This window comes from Ovis canadensis, chromosome 25, assembly GCF_042477335.2.
Source record: "Ovis canadensis isolate MfBH-ARS-UI-01 breed Bighorn chromosome 25, ARS-UI_OviCan_v2, whole genome shotgun sequence".
Classification (NCBI taxonomy): domain Eukaryota; kingdom Metazoa; phylum Chordata; class Mammalia; order Artiodactyla; family Bovidae; genus Ovis; species Ovis canadensis.
This window is the reverse complement of record NC_091269.1, coordinates 60,932,886-60,957,117: the sequence shown is the minus strand read 5'-3', so window position 1 is coordinate 60,957,117 and position 24,232 is coordinate 60,932,886. Positions and strand designations below refer to the sequence as shown.

Genomic DNA, 24,232 nt, shown 5'->3' with positions numbered 1-24,232 from the left:
GATAAGAATGCTGCAGTGGGTGCTGTTTCCTTCTTCAGGTATGTATGGGTGTATTCTCTGAAAATTCACTGAGCTGTGCACTTAGGATTTCTGCACTTTCTGATGTACGTTTTTCTTTAGTGTACATTTAATGAAAAACTGCGCTGGTGTTATTGGCCTGTGAGAGAATAGATTTTAGAATATGGTTTCCTTCCCATTAAGCCTTACTTCCTTTGACATTTTGGCTATGGATAAAGTAATTTTGCTAGAGATTGATTTCAGCCGATGAAAGACGAATGATTTCTGGGTGGCTTTCTATTATTATGGCATAACTTCCAATTTTAGTTCGTCCCTCAGTCAGTTTACGCATCTAACGTGGTGCCGTCCAGTAGGCGTAGTTGCAGTAACGGAAATGCTGTCTGTGTTGTCTGGCATGGTAACCTGTAGCCACCTGTGAGCTCTTGAAATGTGGCAAGTACAACTGAAAAATGAATTCTCAGTGTAGCTTAAATGGCCACGTGGTGGCTCTCCTATTGAACGGAGCAGAGCCGCCGTTTATGTCTAACCTGTTTAGGTGCATGCTGATTCTTTAGAGTTCTGTTTTCAGTCCTGCTGTCTCTTGAATTTAAGTCCCTCTCAGTGCTGGTGTTAGCAGTGATGTGCAAACTTGGGAGATTGCTTGTTCAAGGACTACTCTTTACTTGATAAGGAAACATGGCAGAATTTTCCTCTCTGTATGTTACGTATGACTTGGTCTGTCTTTGGATGCCCAGAAAGCATATTTATAATGCAGTATTTTGGGAAAAGGTACTGAGAAGTTACCTTTTTGAATAGGAGTAAATTTAACTCTGTTCTTCATATATAGTATGGTAAGTGCATCAGCGTGTGTGTGGGTTTTTGTGTGTCTATGTGTTGAGCACACACGTCTCTTGTTCTCCTGGAAAGTGTCACGTTAGTACCCAGTGCACTGTCGTCCCTTTTTCAGAAGCAGAGCCGTCCTGCCTTGGCAGCATGCTCATGCCCGCTCAGGAGGCCGCTTGGGAAGAGCTCGTCCGCACGGGTCAGATGACACCTTTTGGCACCAAAATCCCTCAGAAGCAGGAGAAAAAGCCCAGAAAACTAATGCTCAACGAAGCATCAGGCTTTGAAAAGTATTTGGCAGATCAAGCGAAACTGTCCTTTGAAAGAAAGAAGCAAGCTTGTAATAGAAGAGCAGCTAAAAAAGCTTCGGCCTCGGCCACTTCCGAGCTGAGCTCAACACTCAGCGAAAACAAACCAGGTGAGGGAGGCGAAGTCGTATCGAAAACAGATAAACGCCTGAGAAGACACGTCAAGAAGCTCCAGAAGAGGGCTCTTCAGCTCCAGGGGCAGGTCGGATTGCTAAAGGGAAGGAGACCCTGGGATTGTGATGTGAGACCACAGGCACAGGGCGCCTCTGAGGGTGAAGAGTCTGAGTACTTGCCCACGGAGGAGGAGCTGGAGGAGGCGGTGGGCGCCGACCTGCCCGGGGAGGGCGCTGACTGGGAGCAGAGGCTGGTGCTCAGTCGCCGGAAACGGCAGAAGAAAGTCACTGTACAGGAGATGGATGATGACTTTTTTCCAAGTTCTGGGGAAGAAGCTGAAGGCACGGGAGGAGGTCGGAAAGTGGTGAGATGCCGAGACGATGGAGACGAAGATTATTATAAGCAACGATTAAGGTCAGTCCACGGGGCCGTATTTTATTGTAGGTGGCAGGTTTATTAATAAATAAGAGTTCTGGCCTAGCTTAGTGTGTTAGACCCCTATTCATCCCAAGATTGGACTTCCTGCAGCCTTAGCCCGATAGAACATCAGTTCAGTTCAGTCACTTAGTCGTGTCGGACTGTTTGCAACCCCATGGACCGCAGCATGCCAGGCTTCCCTGTCCATCCCCAACTCCTAGAGTTTACCCAAACTTGTGTCCATTGAGTCGGCGATAGAACCATCAGAGCCCCTGAATCCTCAGTGGAGCTGACCCAAGATGTTTCTACTTCTGGGTCATCATTCAGATTTGGGGGCAAGTCTAAGAAGAAAAGCCTAAGGGGAAGGCTGGGTCAAGAGACGTGCAGAGGACTAGAGGAGGAGCTGTGTGCCTTCCTTTGGAGAGTGGGTGCCTTGCCACAAGGCTGGGCGGAGGAGGAGGCTGGCTTATGTGGTGTCTGCTGGGTGGAAGTAATTTCAGGAGGACGTGTGTGCATGCTAAGTCGCTTCAGTTGTGTCCCACTCTGTGTGACCCCGTGGACTGTAGCCCACCAGGCTCCTCTGTGCTCGGGGTTCTCCAGGCAAGAATGCTGGAGTGGGCTGCCACGCCCTCCTCCAGGGGGTCTTCCCAACCCAGGGGTCGAACCTGTGTCTCTTGTCTCCTGCACTGGCAGCTGGGTTCTTTACCACTCGCGCCCCCAGGAAGCCCAGAGAGCTGAAGTTTTAAGTTTTAGTGTATGAAAAAGTAAGATTGCTTTCCTCAGTCCCTCCTTCCTTGTCTTAAAAAAGTAGTTGTTTAAAGAATTTAAACCTTCCAGTGCCAGAAATGGGCTTCGAATGTCCAGGATGCCCTTCCCACTGTCTTCTTTGTGTGTGTGCTAGAGACTAACTGGCTTCTCACTTCCATGATTTTGTCAGTATCTGGCGTAAGAAAGATAAAAGGAGGGTGGACACTTCTGCTTGTGGAGTCAGCACTGCCTGTTGCCACACATTTTCTGTGAACCACGAAAACCAGTCGGCACACTGCAGTGTCCACTGAGTCTCATGGAGCACTGCGCTGTGTGGCTCAAGTCTCAGCACTTAGCTTGCCAGGAGCACTGAGAAACTCAAGGGGATGTGAGAATCTGCTTAACAGGTTACGGGTTTTTTTTTTCAGATTACTTTTTAAATATTTGCTCCCAGGATATTTTTTTCCCAATCCTCAACAGTTTTTTTCTTTTTCCTCAGTGTAGGGAGACCTAGTTTATTGTAATTTTGTAGCTTCCCACTAACTAAAGGAGATCAGTCCTGGGTGTTCATTGGAAGGACTGATGCTGAAGCTGAAACTCCAGTACTTTGGCCACCTCATGCGAAGAGTTGACTCATTGGAAAAGACCCTGATGCTGGGAGGGATTGGGGGCAGGAGGAGAAGGGGACAACAGAGGATGAGATGGCTGGATCGCATCACCGACTTGATGGACAGGAGTTTGAGTAAACTCTGGGAGTTGGTGATGGACAGGGAGGCCTGGAGTGCTAAGATTCATGGGGTCGCATAGAGTCGGACACGACTGAGCGACTGGACTGAACTTTGGAGAATGAAGATTGGCCTGATATTCTTTCCTTCTTGTTTAGAGCTGCTGACGTGCTCCATCCGTATTGCCGCACACGGATATGCGCGTATCCATATTCCCTGCCTAACCTTTTAGAAGGAGAGGAGGCATGGTTCTTTTCACAAGTGATTCGAGCGCCTGCAGCCTAGATCCAGGTCTTTAAGAGAGCCCTTGCACTCAACGCTGCAGTGGTCCCTTACATGGCAAGACAGGGCTGAGGAGTGGCTTCATATTGGTCGTTTCTTATCGCAGCTTTACGGTTGGTTTGCGTGTTCCGTATTTGCAGAGTTGTCTGAGGGGTAGTGCTCAATACTCTTGAACAGTGAGTGGCATGTTTTTTCCTTGACTACTGTAGAGAATTAATAAAAGTGTTAATCTCACCATATTGATTGTAAGTGGAATGAATATTCTTGCCATTAAATTGAGTCAATATTAAATGTATTTTAAGGATATCAGTATTTTGATCAAGAGCGGTTTGTTTTGATTGAATTTTAAATGTGGGTTTAAATTCATGGCAATAAGTTTTTCTTAATAATGTTAAGAATGTAAAACTGTTATATCCAAAGCCATATCAGAAAGTCAGTTTTTGCTCAAGTTACAGTAGAATCTCAGATGAGTTTCAGAAATATCAATAACTCTAATTGCCACCAAAATACTATAGCTCTTAAAATTTTATAGCTACAGTTATTAAGGCAGATAACTGTTGAACTGCAGATATCTGCATTAAATGTTTATATTACATCTCCCTTGGTACTCTTTGGGTTGGGGGATATTAAAAGAAACCAAAATGCTCCTGATTGAGAAGCATATTAAGGGTATTTAAAAACTGCCAGTCACTCTGTATTTTGTTATTTCTTGTTGTTGATCTTTGTAGACAGATTGAAATTGTAATGGTAGCCCCTTGAGTGAAGAAAAAGATTAGAATTTCTTATCTTATTAATAGCCTGGTTTGATGATTGATTGATGATCAGAATAAAGCCCCATGTAGTTTACGGGGGGCTTCCCTGGTGTCTCAGTGGCAAAGGATCTGCAGGAAATGCAGGTTCCATCCCTGAGTTGGGAAGATCCCCTGGAGAGGAAAATGGCAACCCACTCCAGTATTCTTGCCAGGAGAACCCCATGGACGGAGAATTCTACAGTCTGTGGGGACTGCAAAGAGTAGGACATGACTTGGCAACTGAACAGCAGCAACAGCTAGTTTACAACATAGGAAATGAGTTTTTCCTAATGGTTAGAATTTAGAAATTTATGTCCAGGGCAGGTACCTTTTGAACTTAAATATGTGTTGAATTATATATATTTATGTAACAAGGCTTAAATGATAACCATGCTAATTGTTTTGAACTCTTAAAAGTAAAAGTGGATGATTCCTAGACATCTCACCCGCTTAGTTCTCTCAACTGGAGAGTCTTACGTCTTTCATTAGCCCTAGGTTAGTCCTAACTAGGCATCTTTGATTTTAGTTGATGTTCAGCAGGAATACCCTGTCAGACCTTTTCTACAGCTTAACAGTTTCTGGATCTGGGTAATAGCACTTACAACCCTCCTTTCTCTGCCTTGGCCCAAGATTTCAGGTCAGTCTTGGAAGTTTCAGCATCTTCTATACTGTCTGTGAATTTCGCCTTTGCCACATTTTTGTCCCGTTTTCTTCTCTGTCCTGTTGTGCTTGCAGGCTATCCCCCTCAGGGGTGCTCCCTGGTTGTCATAGCTCTGGTTTGTCCCGGGATGAATGGGCCACTTCTTAGAAGCAACTATTTTGCTGGTTCCTGCTCATGTCAGTGCTAACAGATCTTACAAAGCATCCATAATGTTTTATTTTAATTTTGTGGTACTCAAGCTTCCATTAGGGTATGGCTCTCAGTTGTGAAGTCTTCCGTAAAATCCATTGTTTTAGGATCTAGGATCTCCCGGGGCCAAGCACTTAATAGAAATAAGACACGTTCGGTGTGGGGTGATGTGTGTCCCAGGTGGAGTCCAGAGTGGCCTGGAAGACCACACGTTTCGTGCAGGCGCCTTGCCCTGCCAGATGGTCAGTCCCGGTACCCTCAGTGCAGTTGGTTCATCTCCCAGTCGAGATAGGAGGTCGGCTCCATTGCTTCATCTTTATTCTCACTGCATGAATGCCCGACTCCATTCTAAGACGCCATTCCTGCAAGGAATCTTCAGTGTTCTGGGGAACAGGGGCACAGATGGGACCCACCAGGGTGAAGAGTGCAATGAAATAAGCTGGAGGTGCTTTAGGGGAGATTTTGTGGGGGAGGTTGGTCCCAGCACTGGGCCTCGTCTGTGGAACGGTCCAGATATGTTGATGTGGACCTGAGGATGCAGGTTAAAACACTTGCCACATTTACCCTCAAACTTCAGTGCATCATTGAAAAGGAAAGGTTTCCTTTTGGGGGCACGTTATTTCTGCAGGGGAAGTCCCTCGTTCCAGTCTTTGATCCTATGCGTATATATCTGTCACATGTTATAATTATAGCAGGGTGTACACTTTATCTTGGCTTTTTCAAGTTTATCAACTTGCCCATGGTCTCACTGGCTAAATGGGCAATGTCTATATATGGCCACACGGTGGTGCCAAGAATCAGGACATGGCCACCCCTGCCTCCCTGGACTGGAAACCAAACCCCAAACCCAGGTCAGTTGGATGAAGGTTTGGGGAGGTTGCGGGGATGTCTAGAAAGCTGGACAGGTCTGATGTGGGTAGGGATAGAATTTTCCTCATGGTGTGGTGTAACCCGGACCCATAGTCATGGTGCCCGTTGATGAAACTGGTTTCTGACACATTTTTAATCTTAAAGGTTTTTCTTTTATCACATTTTAAACTTTATTTTCGTGTGAATAGCTTGGAGTTAAAAAGTCAGATGACTCCATTCATTGTGTGAATCTTACAGAATATCTGGAGCCTCCACACGGCTGAATTGTCTGGGAAAATGGTGTCCTCATCACCCCTCCCCTGAGCACTGCGGCTTCTGTGGCAGGGCTGAGCTGGACCCTGGTTTGGAGGGTTTGGCTGTATACATGCCTAGTTCTAGACGGGGAGGGCTATTGTTATTCTCAGATGCCAAGAGGAGTCAAGTCCAGGAGGATAAATGCTGAAAAAAGTCTCTTGGATTCGAAATTTGGAGGCCTGAGCAAGGAGGGCATCCAGGAGGAAGGGGAGGAGGTTGTGTGAGAACTAAGGTAACTGACCTTAGTGAATGCTTACCACTTGGCAGTGCTGCCGTCTCTGTGGGCCCAGTGATTTAGTCCTCACGGCCCCCTAGGAGATGGGAAACTGAGCCAAGAAAGCTGAGGTCTTCCGCCCAGGGTAGCAGCAAGTGAGAAGTCTGGGGTTGGGGTGGAGCTGAAGGTGGTTTGGATCAGGAGGGAGTGGTCTGGGGTTGGGCTGGAGCTGAGGGTGGTTTGGGTCAGGAGGGAGTGGTCTGGGATTGGGCTGGAGCTGAGGGTGGTGTGGGTCTGGAGGGAGTCATCTGGGATTGGGCTGGAGCTGAGGGTGGTTTGGGTCTGGAGGGAGTGGTCTGGGGTTGGGCTGGAGCTGAGGGTGGTTTGGGTCTGGAGGGAGTGGCCTGTCAGCCAGGACTGGTGCCATGGACCCAGAAGAGCCTGGCCTTAGCGATCAGTTTCTCCCGTGGCTTGATGAGGACAACCTCACACTTCTGCAGGTTCCAGCCCTGGCTTGAAATGGTGCTGAAGGCTGTGCCTCCCACATTCCCAGCTGTTCTGTCTGCATTTTATTGTCTTCACAGAGCGTCTTCCTCTTGTCTAGAGCCAATCCCTTTGCATCGTGATTGTCCCGTGTTTATCCTTCAATTAGACTTTTGTTTGCACTGCACTTAAATTCAGGCTGAAGTTAGGCAAAGGCCAAATTACATTGTAGAGCCTGATTTGCTCGTGCCTTAAAAACAAAGCAAGCAAACAAACAAACAAAAAAAAACCCAAATCATTTGAGCTCTAAAAATCTGAATTTGGTTAAAATTTAATCTAGATTTGACCCAGAAACTATAATTATTTATTGACAGTTCTTGTCATCAGTTTCTGGGAGTTAATTGTTTTCTTAAGAGATAAACTTACATATTTTTTTCCTTTTTCTTTTCTTGTAGTAATCTATATTGTAAAGAAAAGCGAAAGTTAACTCCCTTAAGGAGGTTTCATAGAGAGCATCTTGGCTTCTTTTAAATGACGACGCTAAGACACAAATGAAGACTAATTCTCCTTCGTGCTCTACACACACCTCTCGTCCTCAGCGCCAGTGCATAATTGTCTGCATCAGTCTTAATTTACTCTGTGAGATCTGGACTCCTAACTGAGGGTATTTCATCTGCTCAGATGTGCCAATTAAGTCCACCCAGATAGACCATAAAAAGGCAGATAAGAAAAGTAAACCACCAAGCATCTCAGTTTAGCAAATTAGACTAATCTGTGCGGGATTCTTAGCTGTCTGCAAGAGAAAACCTATTGCACCGCAGAAATGCAAACTGCATTAAACACCCAGCTTGGGGCCGTGAATATATTTTTAAAAATCAAATTGTCCTCACTGTGCTTCTGTTGTAGAATTTCTTTCATGGATATTGCAGTAAGTGGAGAATGACCCTGATACTGAAATTTCACCCCATATTAGGAATGATTTAACCGTATGATGTGTGACTTTCCCCTCTCAATCACTACAGATCTTATCAGCCCTTGCAACTTAAAACTGAAAACAGCAATAAGGTCAGTTGTAAATTTCAAGCAGCAAAATATGTGACTTGCTTGGAAATTTTGGAGCGGGCATATTCATTTTATTAATTTGTGGTCGCAGCCTCCTCGTATTTGACAGTCCCTGTAAGAGGTATAGTTTGCTTTCTCCGTAGGTTAGTACAGGCTTTCAGTATAGGCAATACAGACTGAAGATAGACTTAAGGCGCCTTAAGTCTGTCATTGCCATTTTTCCAATAGCATCTGCTCACTCATATCTTTGTGTCACACTTATAATTCTCACAGCTTATCAGACTTTGATTATCGTATTTGTTATGATGATCTGTGATCAGTGATCTTTGATGTTACTATTGCAAACAGGTTGGCGCTCTAAAGGCTCAGATGAAGGGTAGCAGTTTCCAACTAACCATTTTTAAATCAGGGACTGTGCGTCGCTTCTTCAGACATAACGCCGTTGCACACTTACTAGACTGCGGTGTAACGTGAACGTGACTTTCGTGTGTGCCGGGAAACCACAGAGCTCACGTGCCTTGCTTTTCTGCAATGTTTGCTTTGCTGTGGCGGTCTGGAACGGAACCTGTGATATCTCCAAGGTGTGCCTGTGTATTGGTGTGTCTGGTATTAAGTGTATTATGTGTTTTTCTTGACGAGATCTCTAGTCTTTCCCATTCTCTTGTTTTCCTCTATTTCTTTGCATTGATCACTGAGGAAGGCTTTCTTATCTCTCCTTGCCATTCTTTGAAACTCTGCATTCAAATATGTATATCTTTCCTTTTCTCCTTTGCCTTTAGCGTCTCTTCTTTTCTCAGCTGTTTGTAAGACCTCCTCAGACAACCATTTTGCCTTTCTTTTTCTTGGGGATAGTCTTGATCACTGCCTCCTGTACAGTGTCACGAATCTCCATCCATAGTTCTTCAGGCATGGACTAGAGATCTATTCAAGAAAATTAGAGATACCAAGGGAACATTTCATGCAAAGATGGGCACAGTGAAGGACAGAAATGGTATGGACATAGCAGAAGCAGAAGATATTAAGAAGAGGTGACAAGAATACACAGAAGAACTATACAAAAAAAGATCTTCATGACCCAGATTACTACGATGGTGTGATCATTCACCTAGAGCCAGACATCCTGGAAGGCGAAGTCAAGTGGGCCTTAGGAAGCATCACTATGAACAAAGCTAGTGGACGTGATGGAATTCCAGTTGAGCTGTTTCAGATCCTGAAAGATGATGCTGTGGAAGTGCTTCATTCAATATGCCAGCAAATTTGGAAAACTCAGCAGTGGCCACAGGACTGGAAAAGGTCAGTTTTCATTCTGATCCCAAAGAAAGGCGATGCCAAAGAATGTTCAAACTGTATGCAGGTCAAAAAGCAACAGTTAGAACTGGACATGGAACAACAGACTGGCTCCAAATTGGGAAAGGAATATGTCAAGGCTGTATATTGTCACCCTGCTTATTTAACTTATATTCAGAGTACATCATGCAAAATGCTGGGCTGGATGAAGCACAAGGTGGAATCAAGATTGCCAGGAGAAACATCACTAACCTCAGATATGCAGATGACACCACCCTTATGGCAGAAAGTGAAGAAGAACTGAAGAGCCTCTTGATAAAAGTGAAAGAGGAGAGTGGAAGACGTTGGCTTAAAACTCAACATTCAGAAAACTAAGGTCATGGCATCCGGTCCCATCACTTCATGGCAAATAGATGGGGAAACAATGGAAACATGGAGAGAGTTTATTTTGGGGGCTCCAAAATCACTGCAAATGGTGACTGCAGCCATGAAATTAAAAGATGCTTGCTCTTTGAAAGAAGAGCTATGACCAACCTAGGCAGTGTATTAGAAAGCAGAGATATTACTTTGCCAACAAAGGTCCGTCTAGTCAAGGCTAGTAGGGAACCCCAGGTGGCTCAGAGGTTAAAGGTATGGATGTGAGAGTTGGATGATAAAGAAAGCTGAGCACCAAGGAATTGATGCTTTTGACCTGTGGTGTTGGAGAAGACTCTTGAGAGCCCCTTGGACTGCAAGGAGATCCAACCAGTCCATTCTAAAGGAGATCAGTCCTGAATATTCATTGGAAGGACTGATGCTAAAGCAGAAACTCCAATACTTTGGCCACCTGATGTGAAGAACTGACTCATTTGAAAAGATCCTGATGCTTTGAAAGATTGAAGGGAAGAGGAGAAGAGGAGGACAGAGGATGAGATGGTTGGATGGCATCACCAATTCGATGGACATGAGTTTGAGTAGGTTCCGGGAGTTGATGATGAACAGGGGATCCTGGTGTGCTGCAGTCCAGGGGGTTGCAAAGAGTTGGACACAACTGAGCGACTTAACTGAACTGATGTGTTTTTTCAGCCCAGGTTATCTGTAATCAGAAGAACTGTTAAATTGGCTTCACTATTACTTGGATAAGTTAGCAGGTGTCCAGTGCAGAGTGAGTTTTGACCCACCCTGCACAGCAGCACGGTGTAGAGGGAATCATGTTATTGTACACAAAAATTGGCCATCTTTCCTCTCCTTAGACTTTCACACTGATACTTCTTGAGACAAATTTGAATTGACGTTTTAGAGTTTAGTTTGCTCTTGTAGAAGTGTTTTCATTGTATAGCATTTAGAGAGGTGATTATTGACCTTTTTGGGTGGTGCTGTGAGAAAAAGGGTGATTTTTTTTTTTGCAAGTTTGAAAATGTTTTTGAAACTCAAGATTATGTAATAGGAGCACAGACTCCAGTTTAGAACCTTCACATTGGTGATCTTGAGCAGGCTGCTTTACCTGTCCCTGCCTACCTTTCTTTAATTAAGAAAAAGAGATTAAGAATAGTATTTGTCTCATAGAGTTGTAAGGATTGAATTGTTTAATACATGTAAACACTTAAAGCAGCACCCCGCACGCTTAATCAGTTACTCTTCAGTTCAGTTCAGTTCAGCCTCTCAGTCGTGTCCGACTCTTTGCAACCCCATAAATCCCAGCTCGCCAGGCCTCCCTGTCCATCACCAACTCCCGGAGTTCACTCAGACTCACGTCCATCGAGTCCGTGATGCCATCCAGCCATCTCATCCTCTGTCGTCCCCTTCTCCTCCTGCCCCCAATCCCTCCCAGCCTCAGAGTCTTTTCCAGTGAGTCAGCTCTTCACGAGGTGGCCAAAGTACTGGAGTTTCAGCTTTAGCATCATTACTTCCAAAGAAATCCCAGGGTTGATCTCCTCCAGAATGGACTGGTTGGATCTCCTTGCAGTCCAAGGGACTCTCAAGAGTCTTCTCCGACACCACAGTTCAAAAGCATCAATTCTTCGGCGCTCAGCCTTCTTCACAGTCCAACTCTCACATCCATATGTGACTACAGGAAAAACCATAGCCTTGACTAGATGGACCTTAGTTGGCAAAGTAATGTCTCTGCTTTTTAATATGCTATCTAGGTTGGTCATAACTTTTCTTCCAAGGAGTAAGCGTCTTTTAATTTCATGAAATATATTCTGTATTAAAACATAATATGTATGTATATATAATTGCAAAACATAGCTTGTCCACAGCCAGGGGGGGCATTTTGGTTGTTGTCCAGTTGCTAAGTTGTGTCCAACTCTTTGCGACCCAGTGGACTGTAGCACACCAGGCTTCCCTGTCCTTCATTATCTCCCAGAGTTTGGTCAAACTCATGTCCTTTGAATTGGTGATGCCATCCATCCATCTCATCCTCTGTCGTCCCCTTCTTCTCATGCCCCCAATCTTTTCCAGCATCGGGGTCTTTTCCAGAGTTATCTCTTCACATCATGTGGCCAGAATATTGGGGCTTCAGCTTCGGCCCTTCCAGTGAATGTTCAAGGTTGGATTTCTTTTAGGCTATATGTCATAGTGGGTGCAAATCACAGGCCATGAGTCAGAATGCCTAAGTCTTGGTGAGTAGCTATGAGGTCTTGTGTATCTCCACATCTGTAAATGACAGTACCTTCTTCAAGGGTGATGTTAGAATTACAAAAGGTAATATATCTGAGACATTTGGCAGATATCAGACACTCAACAAAAATTAGCTAGTCTTGTTATTTGTATGTCCATTAGATAAAACATTTTCTACTAAGATTTCATCAAGCCACTAAGAGGGTCTGGGAGAATCATGAGGAAGAGCTTATATAAATATCCATATGTATGAAAAGATAACGTTTTTCCAGGGTAAAAAGCGCTTTTAACAGTTACATTTAATATGCATTGGAGAAGGCAATGGTACCCCACTCCAGTACTCTTGCCTGGCAAATCCCATGGGCGGAGGAGCCTGGTAGGTTGCAGTCCATGGGGTCGCTAGGAGTCGGACACAACTGAGCGACTTCACTTTCACTTTTCACTCTCACTTTTCACTTTCATGCATTGGAGAGGGAAATGGCAACCCACTCCAGTGTTCTTGCTTGGAGAATCCCAGGGACGGGGTCCTGGTGGGCTGCCGTCTCTGGGGTTGCACAGAGTCGGATACGACTGAAGCGACTTAGCAGCAGCCAGCTCATACTGTATATGCTGTTATAAACTTAGTTTTGTTTAATGTTAGGCTTTTCTTAACTTTCATATATTATTAATATGATTATGTCCACTTAGTGATAAAATTCTATATAAGTACATTATTAGCAGCTGGGGAGAAATAAAAATCATTTCTCCTTTGAACACACTAGGGGGCACTAGACATCTGCCCAGGGTGTGTGCTTCTAACCAACAGCCTACTAGTTGGTTCTGAGTGTGGAGGGGTCAAGATTACACTGGTTCTTTATAGTTTGCTCTGTTCAGAGGTCAGTGTTCCAGATGCTTCTCTTGTGCCTTGTAAGGCTTGGTTTTCTACGTCTTTGCTTCGCTCAGTGAGTAGGACATTGTGCTCAGAGTGACCGTGATAGTATTGATCTTGGCGGATAGTACAGGCACAGTAGCGTGATAGTCTCCTAGACTTGTACACTTAACTCCTGCCCACCCTAGATTGCAGTTCCACAGTGTCCTGACATTTGTTACTATTCACGTTTAACCTACAGTTAATTCAGATTTCTCAGTTTTGCTTTTCTGTGTAATCTGCCAATAATTGTGATATAGTATCTGACATCTATGCAGTATTAAAAATAGCTTCCAAAGCATATAGTAAACCTATCACTTCATTTAGTCCTATAAGAACCTATTATTTGGCTCATTTTGTGGTCGAGGAGACAAATGCAGCGCTGTCAAATGTTATTTCTGAAGTTCAGACCTCCCCTTGCTAATTACAGACCTGCAGTGCAGCTCTCTGCCTGCCTCCGGTTTCCCCTTCTCAGTGGGCAGCTTGCATTTGTGTGTTTCGCTAGTTCTGCTCTGGTAGCTACCGCTGGAGTCTGAGGGACTAGAGGAATTAGAAAACCTCCCAGTGAGTGCCACACCCACCTCATTCTGTTGGGTTGCAGCTGTGACTATTATATGTTGGATTAAAGAAAAGATGAAAGTGGGAACACTAGAAACATTGTTTCCTTTCTGTTAATGTAAATATAGGTTAGGGCTAGTAAACTTTTTTCCTCTGCCAAGAGATGAATCCTTTCATAAAAAGTTGAATCTTTTACCCAGCCTTTCCCACCTGGTCCTTGGGAGCCTTGGACCCAGACTCAGGACTCCTTGTTTATTCCCATCAGCTGGTGTGCAAAAACCAGTCCTGTTGCAAAGTGAACCCCCTGGGAAACCCAGAAACACAGAAACGAGGAATTGAGAACAACTTACAAAATTTTTGTCGTTCAGTGTAATGAGCTTCCTCTCCTCTTTTTTTTTTTCTCCTTGTAAAATTCTAAATTAAACATCTCTGACTTCGCAGTCGCTCTTGGCCAAGCCTCATTCTTTGCAGCGGGCCCAGCCATGTTTATGCAGGGGCTACAGCCCAAAGCAGTATTTCAGAGTCAGGCATATAGAAGGGGCAGGAAGTGCGGCAGGAGGCAGGCCTAAAGGAGCTAGAACAGGACGTTTCTTGAACCATTGCCCATGGTACTCTGCCCCTGGGTCTTCCTCACCCAATTCTGAACCCTGTTGATTCATTCCTTTAGCATTTATCGAGCCTCTGGTGAGGTGGGCACTATGCTAGTCTTTAAAGATATTAAAATGACTGAGACCATCTCTGACCTCAAGTGGCTCCCAGTCTAACAGGGGGGACAGATACAGATATCAAAAGACGCTCACACTCTGGTAGTGGAGACATCAGGTGTGCCCAGGGCGCGTGGTGTTTGGAGGACTGGACACCTCACTGACTGGTTGGGCAAGACTTCTTCCAGAGGTGCTGCTCGGGCCAAGGTGTGACGGGTCCCCAGGCCCCTGAATGAACGTGTGTGTTGCGGGAGGAAGCTTGGGGACAGCACGGGGCATACCGATGCGCAGTGACGCGCGGGCTTTGAGGTTCAGCATGGTGGCAGCTGGCTGTGTTCTGCTCTGGCATCTTGAACGTCCTTGACATGCTGGAAATTCTCCTTTGAAAAGAAGTTAACCTCTCAGGTGTATTCTCAGGGTTCCTTCGACAAGGCATGCCAGTAGGCTACAAGGGAAAGACATGCTGTTCCTGTGCAGGCCAGCTGGCTGTGCAGCGTTGCTCTGCCGGGCCCTGGGTCCGAGCCGCTGCTGACAGATCGCTACCGCAGTATCAGCCCCAGGGCCCACAGCCTGGGCCAGGTTTCTCACTCCCGCCCGAATGTGACGAAGCCAAGGAGCATTTGCCCTGCCTGCATCTGATTGGAATTGCAAGTTTATGTTTATTACTGGGTTCTCTCCTAAATAGCTGCCAGCAGCGTAGGCAGTGGGCTGACTACGGCAGCGTGTGGGGAGTTGGAAGCCCTGCCAGAGAACACCAGGCCCGCTTGGTTTTGTGTGGCTGCAGCTGTGACTCTTACATGTGGGACGCTTTTAAAACGAGGGGGTGGGAAACATGAAAAGTCGTTGCTTTTTCAAAAGTGTAAATATTGGACTATTTACTGCCCTGTTCTACTTTTAAAATCCGTCACCTAGCTTATTTATTGAAATAACTGAATTTAGACATTTCTGAGGCCACTTTTAAGATTTCAGATCTCTGGGTCCAGATCTTAATTTTGACTAACTCCCAACCATTCACAGGTTATTCTGTAGTTATTTTGTTGTTGCTATCATATAAAAAAGTGGCCATGCTTCATGACAGTTCACTGTTGACAGATCTGCTACAGAACTCTTAAGTGGACGTTTTCCTGCCGCTGTCTTCTGATGGCTAAGTGTCTTAAGTGGACGTTTTCCTGCCGCTGTCTTCTGATGGCTAAGTGTCTTCACTCACGGTGACCATGCTCTTCACAGTCACTTACTGAGCATCCGTTTGACAGATTGTCGTGGTCTTTGAGCAGAGGTACCTGTTCAGAGTCCTGTCGCGTGTTCGTACAGATTGGGTTAGCCTGTACGTTGCCTCTGTTTATTCCTCTGTAAGTGAACGCCGTGACAGCTCCCTCAGGGTTGTGTGCAGTTTTAGTAAGTGCATATGATGATATATAGCACAGTAACGCATTGAGCACCTATTATATTCCTGCCTTATGATAAGTGCTTTAAATGTGGCACCTCGTTTAATCCCCCCCAAATCCAGTGGCGCAGGTGCCCCTCTTCCCTCATCTCAGAGACGAGGAAACCTAGGTGCTAAAGAGGTTAAGTTGCTTGCTGAGGGCTGAGGTGGTAATGCATGGCAGTGGGATTGGGTTCTGGACCGTCTGAGCCTGAGGATTTGGGCCTGTGCTCACTGGGCACATGTCAGACCCACTTTATTCACAGCAGGGAAGCCCCTTTTATACCTGCAGACTGGGCAGGCCGCTCAGCCTGCCAGACGGTAGGACCGCGAGTTAAGCACCCTGAAGAGAGCAGTTTTAGACCCTTTTGGCATCTGGGGCGGGAAGACATCAGTTTCTCCCGGAGCTGAGGTGAGTCTGGCTCTCCTCCACCCCACCAGCACGCCACGTGGCGCTTCTTGCTGACCAGCACTCGGTGCTGCCGCACGTTGGTGGCGCTGGTTAGGCGGCCAGGCCTCCTGGTGGTTTGCCGCGTGGGGAGTTACTGCTCTGTGTGCCAGGAGAGCCTCTCAGCTGCAGCCGCACGTGCATGTGGTTTCATAACGCTGGTATTTTCTGCCTTTAATATGTGCACGTGATTCTACTGGGGCAGTTTGTCTTCACAATGATGCAAATACTTGTAGGCAATAATGATTTTTTTCTTCACCGCCTTTAGTCATCTGTCAGCCGAACTGGATGAATGTTTGTCTCTTTCCATCTCTCTCTATGAAGCGGAAGGCACTGGGATGCTGTCATTCTGCAGTGGCTTGTGTGGTTTCCTAGGTGCTGCGTGTTCGGTGGCAACATGCTGCCTGCATATTTCAGAGAAGAGAGAGTGAGAGCGAGGAAGCTGGAACTCTGTTGAAGCAGCGTGATGTGGTGGGAAATTTAACAGCCACAAAGATTGACTGGCTAAGTCTAAGGAAATAGCTATCATTGTCAGTGAAGTTTAAGGTGTGAAACTCCTGTGTGCAGAATATTCAGTGACCTTGCTGTGCCAAACTTGTAAAGCCAGCATCTTCTAGTGCTGTTTTCTCCCTGTAAAATTATTTTTGAGTAGATGCAAAGTGAAGTATTTTTAAGTGGCTGTGATTTATTTTTAAGTTTTTGTGATTTTTTTCTCAAAATTTATATTATCCACAAATTTGCTAAAAAGAAATATCTTTTATTATGCAGATGTTTGGTTCTGAGCTCTGATAGTAAGAATTTGGGTACTGAGGGCTATCTCATTATCTGAAATTGCCTGCTTGCTAAATTTCAGATAATGAGAATCAGATATGTATATATCGGCTAAATTTCAGATAATGAGAATCAGATATGTATAGATCTGATATATGTATATATCAGGAAAATGGATGTACATCATTTTAGTTTCTAAGTTCTAATTGTAAGGGATACTTTCATATCAGACTTTCTCAGCCTGGCATGGTTGACGTTTCAGACTGGATAATATTTTGTTGTAGAGGACTGTCTTGGACATTGTAGGATGTTTAGCAGCGTCCTGGCCTCTACCTGCTAAATACCAATAGTATGTCTCCCTTCCCCCCCAGCACTTGTAACAACCAGATTGTCTCCAGACATTGTCAAGTTACCCTGGGGGGGTTCACCTTCAGAGGACGCCCAGGTTGCCCCCGCTGTTGCCACTGCTGTATACCGTTGCACACCTCGATCTGTAGGTAGTGTGCAACTCAGAAGAGGAGCTAAGACTGTTAGAGCCACTCAGAGGTACTTCCTGAATTGGATGGTGATGACTTTTAAGAAAGAAAAATACTAGTTGAAGAGAGGAAGAGATTGCCTTTAGAAGTTAAGCACAAAAGGCCATTAGCATTTCCCATAAAAACACTGTCACGTATGAAACCTCATGGTTAAGTGGTGGCTGTTTCCTTAGGCGGCCATGTACTGCCTCTCCCGTTGTCTGTTCTCTGAAAATCAGCAGCAGTGCTTATTTATGGGCACTGAAGTAGTTTCAGATCACCAACTAGTTCTTCCTTGCTGATCACAGGGAAGCCTCAGCCAGCCCTTCTTCTCCTTACTCTGAAGCGCTGACGTTGTCACCAGGCTGGAGTTAATCAGAGGACGTGCTCCTGAGGTCTTCCAGCATCTACGCACAGGGCTGCCTGTTGCCCCTGCGTTTGGCCTTTGTGCTGGTTTGGTGGCTGGTTTGGAGAACACGCTCTCCCCCTGGGCGGCGTGTGCAGCAGCACCCTCTCGTGTTTCCCTCTACCTTCCCTCCCACTTTCTCTGCTAGTCCCGCAGAGTCGGGGCGGATTAATGACTCCTTAAACGCGTAGCTGTTCTCATCCCCGTCCTGAGAGCGTTCTGCTTGGAAGGCGTTTATCTGTGTTAACTGCTCTGTTTCATTTCCACCATTTTGTGAGATTCAAAGTGTCAGTTGCATGCATACTAAAGAAGCTATCCTGTTATTTTGGGAGCAACTAGAACGTGAGGCTGTTGACTTTTTTTTCCCCTCCCTTATGACACCAGTGTCCATTTAGTTATATGGGTGCAAAATTAGTCTGACTAAATGGCTGCACCTCCCCAGTAGCCTTGCCGTGCCACTAATACGCTCAGATCTTTAGACGTTTCTTTTGTTACACATACATGGAGTCACTCTACTGAAATATAAATGTTCATCCTATTTCGTATCTGAAAGCATCACATAACTAAATTTATAACTTAGATTTTATTTAGCGAAGACTTTTTTCCTCAGTTGTACCATTATCCTTACTTTTATATGGGTGATGCCTCTCCCTAATTAAGCAATCAACATGTGAATCTGATGCACAGTAATTTTGACCAAAAACTTGCTTTGTGTTCCAAGATGTTGTGCTGTCTTATGGTCTGACCATCATATCTTTAGCACAGAAATAGTGATTATAAACAAAATTTATTTTTTCTTACATTGTCATTTTGGAGCTATGACATTTAGTATCTATAAATTTAGTTATATTGAAATTTCCACTGAATCTTTTCTAGAATTAAGTTCATATATCTTAGGAACTAGCAGAGAAATTTTCCCTTAGGGTATGCCGGGAGAGGAGCAAGTAGTTTTGGTAATGAAATGAGACCTTACAGGAATATTTCTAGAGCAGCTGTAATAATTCAAATGAGAATTGAACTGAAGAGGGGAAAGATGATCTTCTTTTTTCTCTTGCACATCAGTGTTTCGGGCAATGGGGGCAGCAGAAAACTAAGGGGCTTCTATTTGTCGTTTTTTTTTCTTTGTATTACTTTGAACTATCTATTTTAATCTGATTCGGAACCGAAGTAATGGAAATACGACTTTTGTTTTCATGGCAGGAGATGGAATAAGCTGAGGCTGAAGGACAAAGAGGAGCGTTCGAGGCGTGAAGATGGTTCTGAGGAGAGCGATGCTGAACTTGACGAAGGCTTTAAAATGCCGGGTTTTCTGTTCAGAAAGCTTTTTAAGTATGTGCCACGAGCCCCTGTCTTTGCATCTGTCGTCAAGCCATTGTGTTCAAATTAATATTTCAGGAACTACAGAGTGGTTACCTGCGGGCCCTGAAGGTGCTTGCCGCAGTTCACTGTGAATTCGGTTACTGTCAAGTGAAGTTTTAGCCACATGCTGTTCGTTAAAATTAGATGAGAATAAGTTGCCTAGCCTGTGCATTCAGTGTGCCTATAAACTTATGAGTCTATGTGGACCTGTATCAGCAGGCTAAAAACAACACTTTAAAAGCTATTTATATCGAGTTATTTTGTTGTTTTTAAGGGACCAAATCTCTAATTTCTTAAATCAGATTAATTAAGAAGAATTCCTTATTAAGATCAATATTGCAGAGGTCTTATACTTCTGTGTTGAAATAAAAAACTTTGTAGAGGTTATTTTTTTGAGTGTCTTGTATTGTACCTAAGGGTATAATACTTTTGAGCTGACCAGATGTGTATCTAAGTATTTCCTGTAGATGCTATTCTTACATCAGCAGGGAACATGTAGGCAAACACCTTCAGGACTGAGTTTCTGCTTGAAACTGCGTTTCATATGTGAACTGGCCCAGGGTTGCAGATAAACGGATGCCCTGTGGTGGATGCGTGTCCATAGCCTGCAAGGTCCGGCACAGTCTCCGTGATGAGTGTAAATACTGAGCCAGGTTTGCAGTCTCATCCCTCCTGGGATTTACTTAACAAGGAACTTTAGGAAAGCGTCCTTGATGCATCTAGGAAGTTAAAGCGTTAAGTAGCTTCTTTCTGTCTCTTAGATCATCACTTGGTGGTTGGGTGCAGGATGTAAACGTCCTTCTTTGAGACACTCAGGTTTAATCTCCTTTATAGAGTCAGCTGATAGCCGTGCCTGAAACTTGTGCAAGATGGCTACTTAAAAAGAACCTGCTTCTTATGTTTCCTCTCAAAGAGCTTTCATCATAACTTTAACTTTTCTCTAGAGGGTGGAGGGGACAGAGGCAGCGGTTACTTCATCCCGATAAACATATAAGGAGCTGAATCCCAGAGATGTGAGGTGTCTTGGTGGGGTCGCTACACTGGACAGGACTATAAAGAAGAACTGCAGGGAATCTCCGGTAGTTTTTGGAGGTGTTTTATAGCCCGTAGAAGTGGCTGCTTTGGCCGTTGCTTTTCCCAAATGAAAATTACCTATGGAAAGATGAATAGAGATAATATTGATTGGCAGCTCTTTTCATCTTCTCTAAAGTGATTCCTTACTAAGAAACAGGCCAAATAGTATCTGTGTTGTACTAGCGGAAGGAATACCCAGGTTACAGATTAATTTAATGAAGACAGGATGATTCTACATGAGTATTAAGTGATTTGGCAAATACCCTCAAGAATGAAATTGAATGTGCATTTTTGTCTAAATGTGGGACTTTCTAGCAAAGAAATTTCAATTAATAGAACTAAACTTTACTTACTATTAAGAGTATATCAGTGTATCAAACAGTGTATTGACTCTTAACCTTATTTAGTTAATGTAAATACATGTTTAAAAAAATTTTGTCTCAATTGCACATTCCTTGAAAGTATTTTGTTTTCATTTTTCATTTCTCAAAAGCAGAATTTTAAATATTTCATAAATGTTACAGAACTTCTGTTTCTTTTATTCTGGTATATGAAAAAAAATGTAATATCATTGGCAGAGTATCCATTTTTCTTTCATGATTGAGTTTTAGCCAGGCCAATTTAATTTTAAGCTGTAGATACATTTGTACCATATTTACCACACTCTGTGGAATGAAATTAATAGGATATATTTGTACACAAAGGAGTCAGCAGATACTGTTATCTATTTAAGTGCTATTTTCTGTACCATCCTGGTTAACTTTTAAAATTCTGTTTTGAAAAGTGGCCCAGTGAATATATTTGACTCTGATTTAACAATCAAGTGACAAAATCCAGTCTTTTGACCTTACTTTTAGCCGCACTAGTAAGTGCAGTCCCGGGTGAACATGACGGTGCCAAGATACACCGGTTATCTGTGGTTCTTTCGTGGTGCTTCAGGCTCGTGGGGGAAGCAGAGTATAGCAATTCTGTTCCTCTTTTACAGCAGTTTGTAAAAATCTTGAACTTTTCCTGAAGAATAATTTTTTATGTTTTCAAAGCAGTTCTGAAAACAGAATTCCATAGCCTGCTTTCATTTAAAGTATGTAATTGTTTTACAGTGTTTTATTATTAAGGAGATTAAAGCAATAAGACCTGAGTCAGTTGGTGCCACTGCTGGAATCTGAACCCAGGTCCCGGGAGTGCTCAGCCAGCGATCCGTGCCTTCCATCCAGGGTGCTGGTGCAGCCCGAGGGCCTTCGTAGAGAGAGGGGTCTGTTCTTGGCCATCTTTGCGCAATGTCCCCAGGTGTGGTTGGCGATTTCCATGTAGTGATGTGACTTACAAGGCTGCCTAGCGGCTGTTTTCCCTTAAGTCATTTCTTTAGTGTCAATCAGCTTCTCATACGCACAGCCGTATGCTGTTTTGAGCGTCGATGAGGAGACGCTGAGCACACCGCGGCTGCCTCTCGTGGGTCACCTGGAGTCCGGGCGACCTGGCTCCCTCTGGACACCACACTGGTCACCCTTCTGTACTCCTTTCATTGTTTCTCGACTGTCCCTCTCCAGGTTCTTTCCGTTGATCGGCCCCAAACCGAGAGGGACTGGAGCCACGTTGGGTGGAGACGGTTTCATGTAGTGGGAAGGCACTGGAATGCCCACCGGGACGTTTTGGCCCCTGTTCTTCCCAGAGGACTTGGCCCCCTAGTTTTGTGCCTCAGTAAGAGGAGGCTGGTTGACTGGAATTTAGGGGATTGTGAATGTCCGTCAGTTTTTTGGGGAACTTTTTGGACTAGGTTTTTTTCCACAGCTGATTTTCAGAATACTGGGGGAAAGTTAATGATGACAAGCTTACTGAGAGAAGAGTGAATAAAACTAGTTTCCCAGAGACTGAAATCCGTGAGGTTTTAGGTAGAGATGCCGTGTACCAAAGGGTAAACGTGTGGGGAGTGAAACAGCAAAGCCGCCTTCTTCTAGGGCAGCCGCCTCACGAGCCTTGGCATTTTCTTTACGGGGCGGGGGCAGAATCTTTAGCTTTCACTGTCTTTTAAATGCTTTTCCCTTTAGATTCTTAAACTTGGCATGTAATCTTCATGCCATTCCATAGTGTTAAATCTTTCTTTCATTCTCAGAAATGCGTTTTGCTTTGTTTCTTTTTAAACTTCACATGTAGATTGTTGAATTAAACATACCATCGATGGGAAAGGGCAAATACCAACTCTCTTCTTTTTAGAAGGGAATGTATTATTTCTATTTGACCTGTACTTATTTAAAATTTTATTGAAAATCAAGCTTTAAATTTATTTATTCAAAATTTTAATAGCTCTGGCCTTTGTATCTATGATAAAGTCACTGAGTCAAGTTCTACTTTAAAATATTAAAAGACCTTTTGTGTTTTTGAGCCTTTAAACCCCCCTTTTTTTCTTGCCTCTGCTAGTAATATGACAGACTCATATGTTATGCACTCATTTTGTGACTAGCCCTCTTCTCTAGGCTTGTTTATGGCCTTAAATTTTAATTTTTCCTCTGAAAAGACAATATGATTACCAAGTGACTTTTCAACAGTATATACTGTGAATTGTAGTCTTCTCTGTCCTGCTTTTTTATGCTGTTCAGATTGGAAAAGTAAATGTTGATGCATCTTTTCATAGAAAAATTTTTACAACTTTATGTAACTAAAGACATTTGAGTTTTTTTTCAGGAAGATATTGAATAAAAGATAATAAGTTTATGCTTGTTTACCAGGCTATTTCTAATGTTGAAAAAGAAATGAAATAGTCCCTAATTACCCTATCTATCAGTTTAATTAGAAATGTGTTAATGTTCTGTAAAGAAAAATGTGTGATTTTATGCTTTAGGTAATCAAAAATGTATGACCTTATGAATATAATACTCATGTAAAACACACATCCGGCATGTTTCTCTGACTGGTGCTAGAACCTCGCTAAATGATTAATTCATGAGTACTTTCTGTTGCGATCTGTGTCACCCACCATTTGCCATTCTCCTTTTCTTGCTGGTGCTTGCTGTTGTAGGTACCAGCAGACAGGTGTTCGGTGGCTGTGGGAATTACATTGCCAGCAGGCAGGAGGCATTCTGGGAGACGAGATGGGATTGGGCAAGACCATCCAGATAATTGCCTTCTTGGCAGGCCTGAGCTACAGCAAGATCAGGACTCGCGGTTCAAATTACAGGCAAGTGCTTCTCTGCAGACTGTCAGTCTGTGGAGCTCAATTAATATTTCATCAGATGTATTGCTGTGGAGGAGGGTCTTGTGAATTATTGATGACATTTCAATTACAATATTCCTTTAATTCTTTTAGTGGGGGACATCAAAGGAAAATTTTTACGAGACAATGGAGCTGTAGGGCAGGAGAAATTAAACATGTAACACTTTTAATGAATTCCAGGCATTGATGCTTCATTTTGCAGATGAGCCCCACTAGATATTTTGGGTCAATACAGTGTCTAAGGTTAGCTTCTACAAATGGATTGTTTACAAACTCAATTATGTTAATATCAATAGTTTACACAATATGGAATTTTAAATTAGACATAATACCTTTAGTTCCATTTATTAAGTTTTACATTAAAATATTTGTTCTGGCAGGAGACCAGGTGAGCATTACAGTTAGTACAAAGTCTATTCATGGGGAAAGTCGGATCTTTGGAGGATTTCTTTTATAACCATTATGTGTGATAGCATTCATAGATGGTACTTTTTTTTTTTTCAAATGACATTACATACTTGTGTGCTCACTATGCTTTCTCCCTACTCTCCCAGTCTTTAAGAATTTTATATAAATTTGGAAGTCAAAGTCTAAATAATAGAAATAGAAAATGATAGAAAACTAGTTTTTGGTTGTAATCTTTATTTTCTTTAGGATTCAAATAAACTATTAAAACTTTAATCTTCTGAAAGAATAAACATTTAAACTATGCTTGTTCTTTGTGGTGGGACTGAAATAGTTTATCTTGAAATCCAGTGAACATTTCCATATTTAAGCTGTAAGTTGACTTCTTCTGTAAATCAGTAATGGTAGATGAATTATGTAAATCAATTAATGCTAGATGAATTATGTGGAATATTTAATTTTAAACCCAGATAATCCAACAGCTCCTTGGATTCTAATAGGCTTTACCTAATGAGTAACAGCAAGATATTTACCAGACATTTATGTCTTAGAAACCCCAGGCAGTCACA

At 43.5% G+C, this 24,232-nt stretch overlaps 1 protein-coding gene across 3 annotated transcripts in view; it reads left to right on the top strand.

Moving 5' to 3' along the window:
* ERCC6 (ERCC excision repair 6, chromatin remodeling factor) overlaps positions 1-24,232 on the top strand; it is a 71,306-nt gene that overhangs the window by 12,492 nt on the left and 34,582 nt on the right. For all 3 annotated transcript variants that reach the window (XM_069572565.1, XM_069572564.1, XM_069572563.1), the window contains exons 5-7: positions 965-1,676; positions 18,818-18,946; positions 23,064-23,222. In XM_069572565.1, the coding sequence (XP_069428666.1) occupies positions 965-1,676; positions 18,818-18,946; positions 23,064-23,222 (1,000 nt within the window). The remainder of the gene's footprint in view (positions 1-964; positions 1,677-18,817; positions 18,947-23,063; positions 23,223-24,232) is intronic.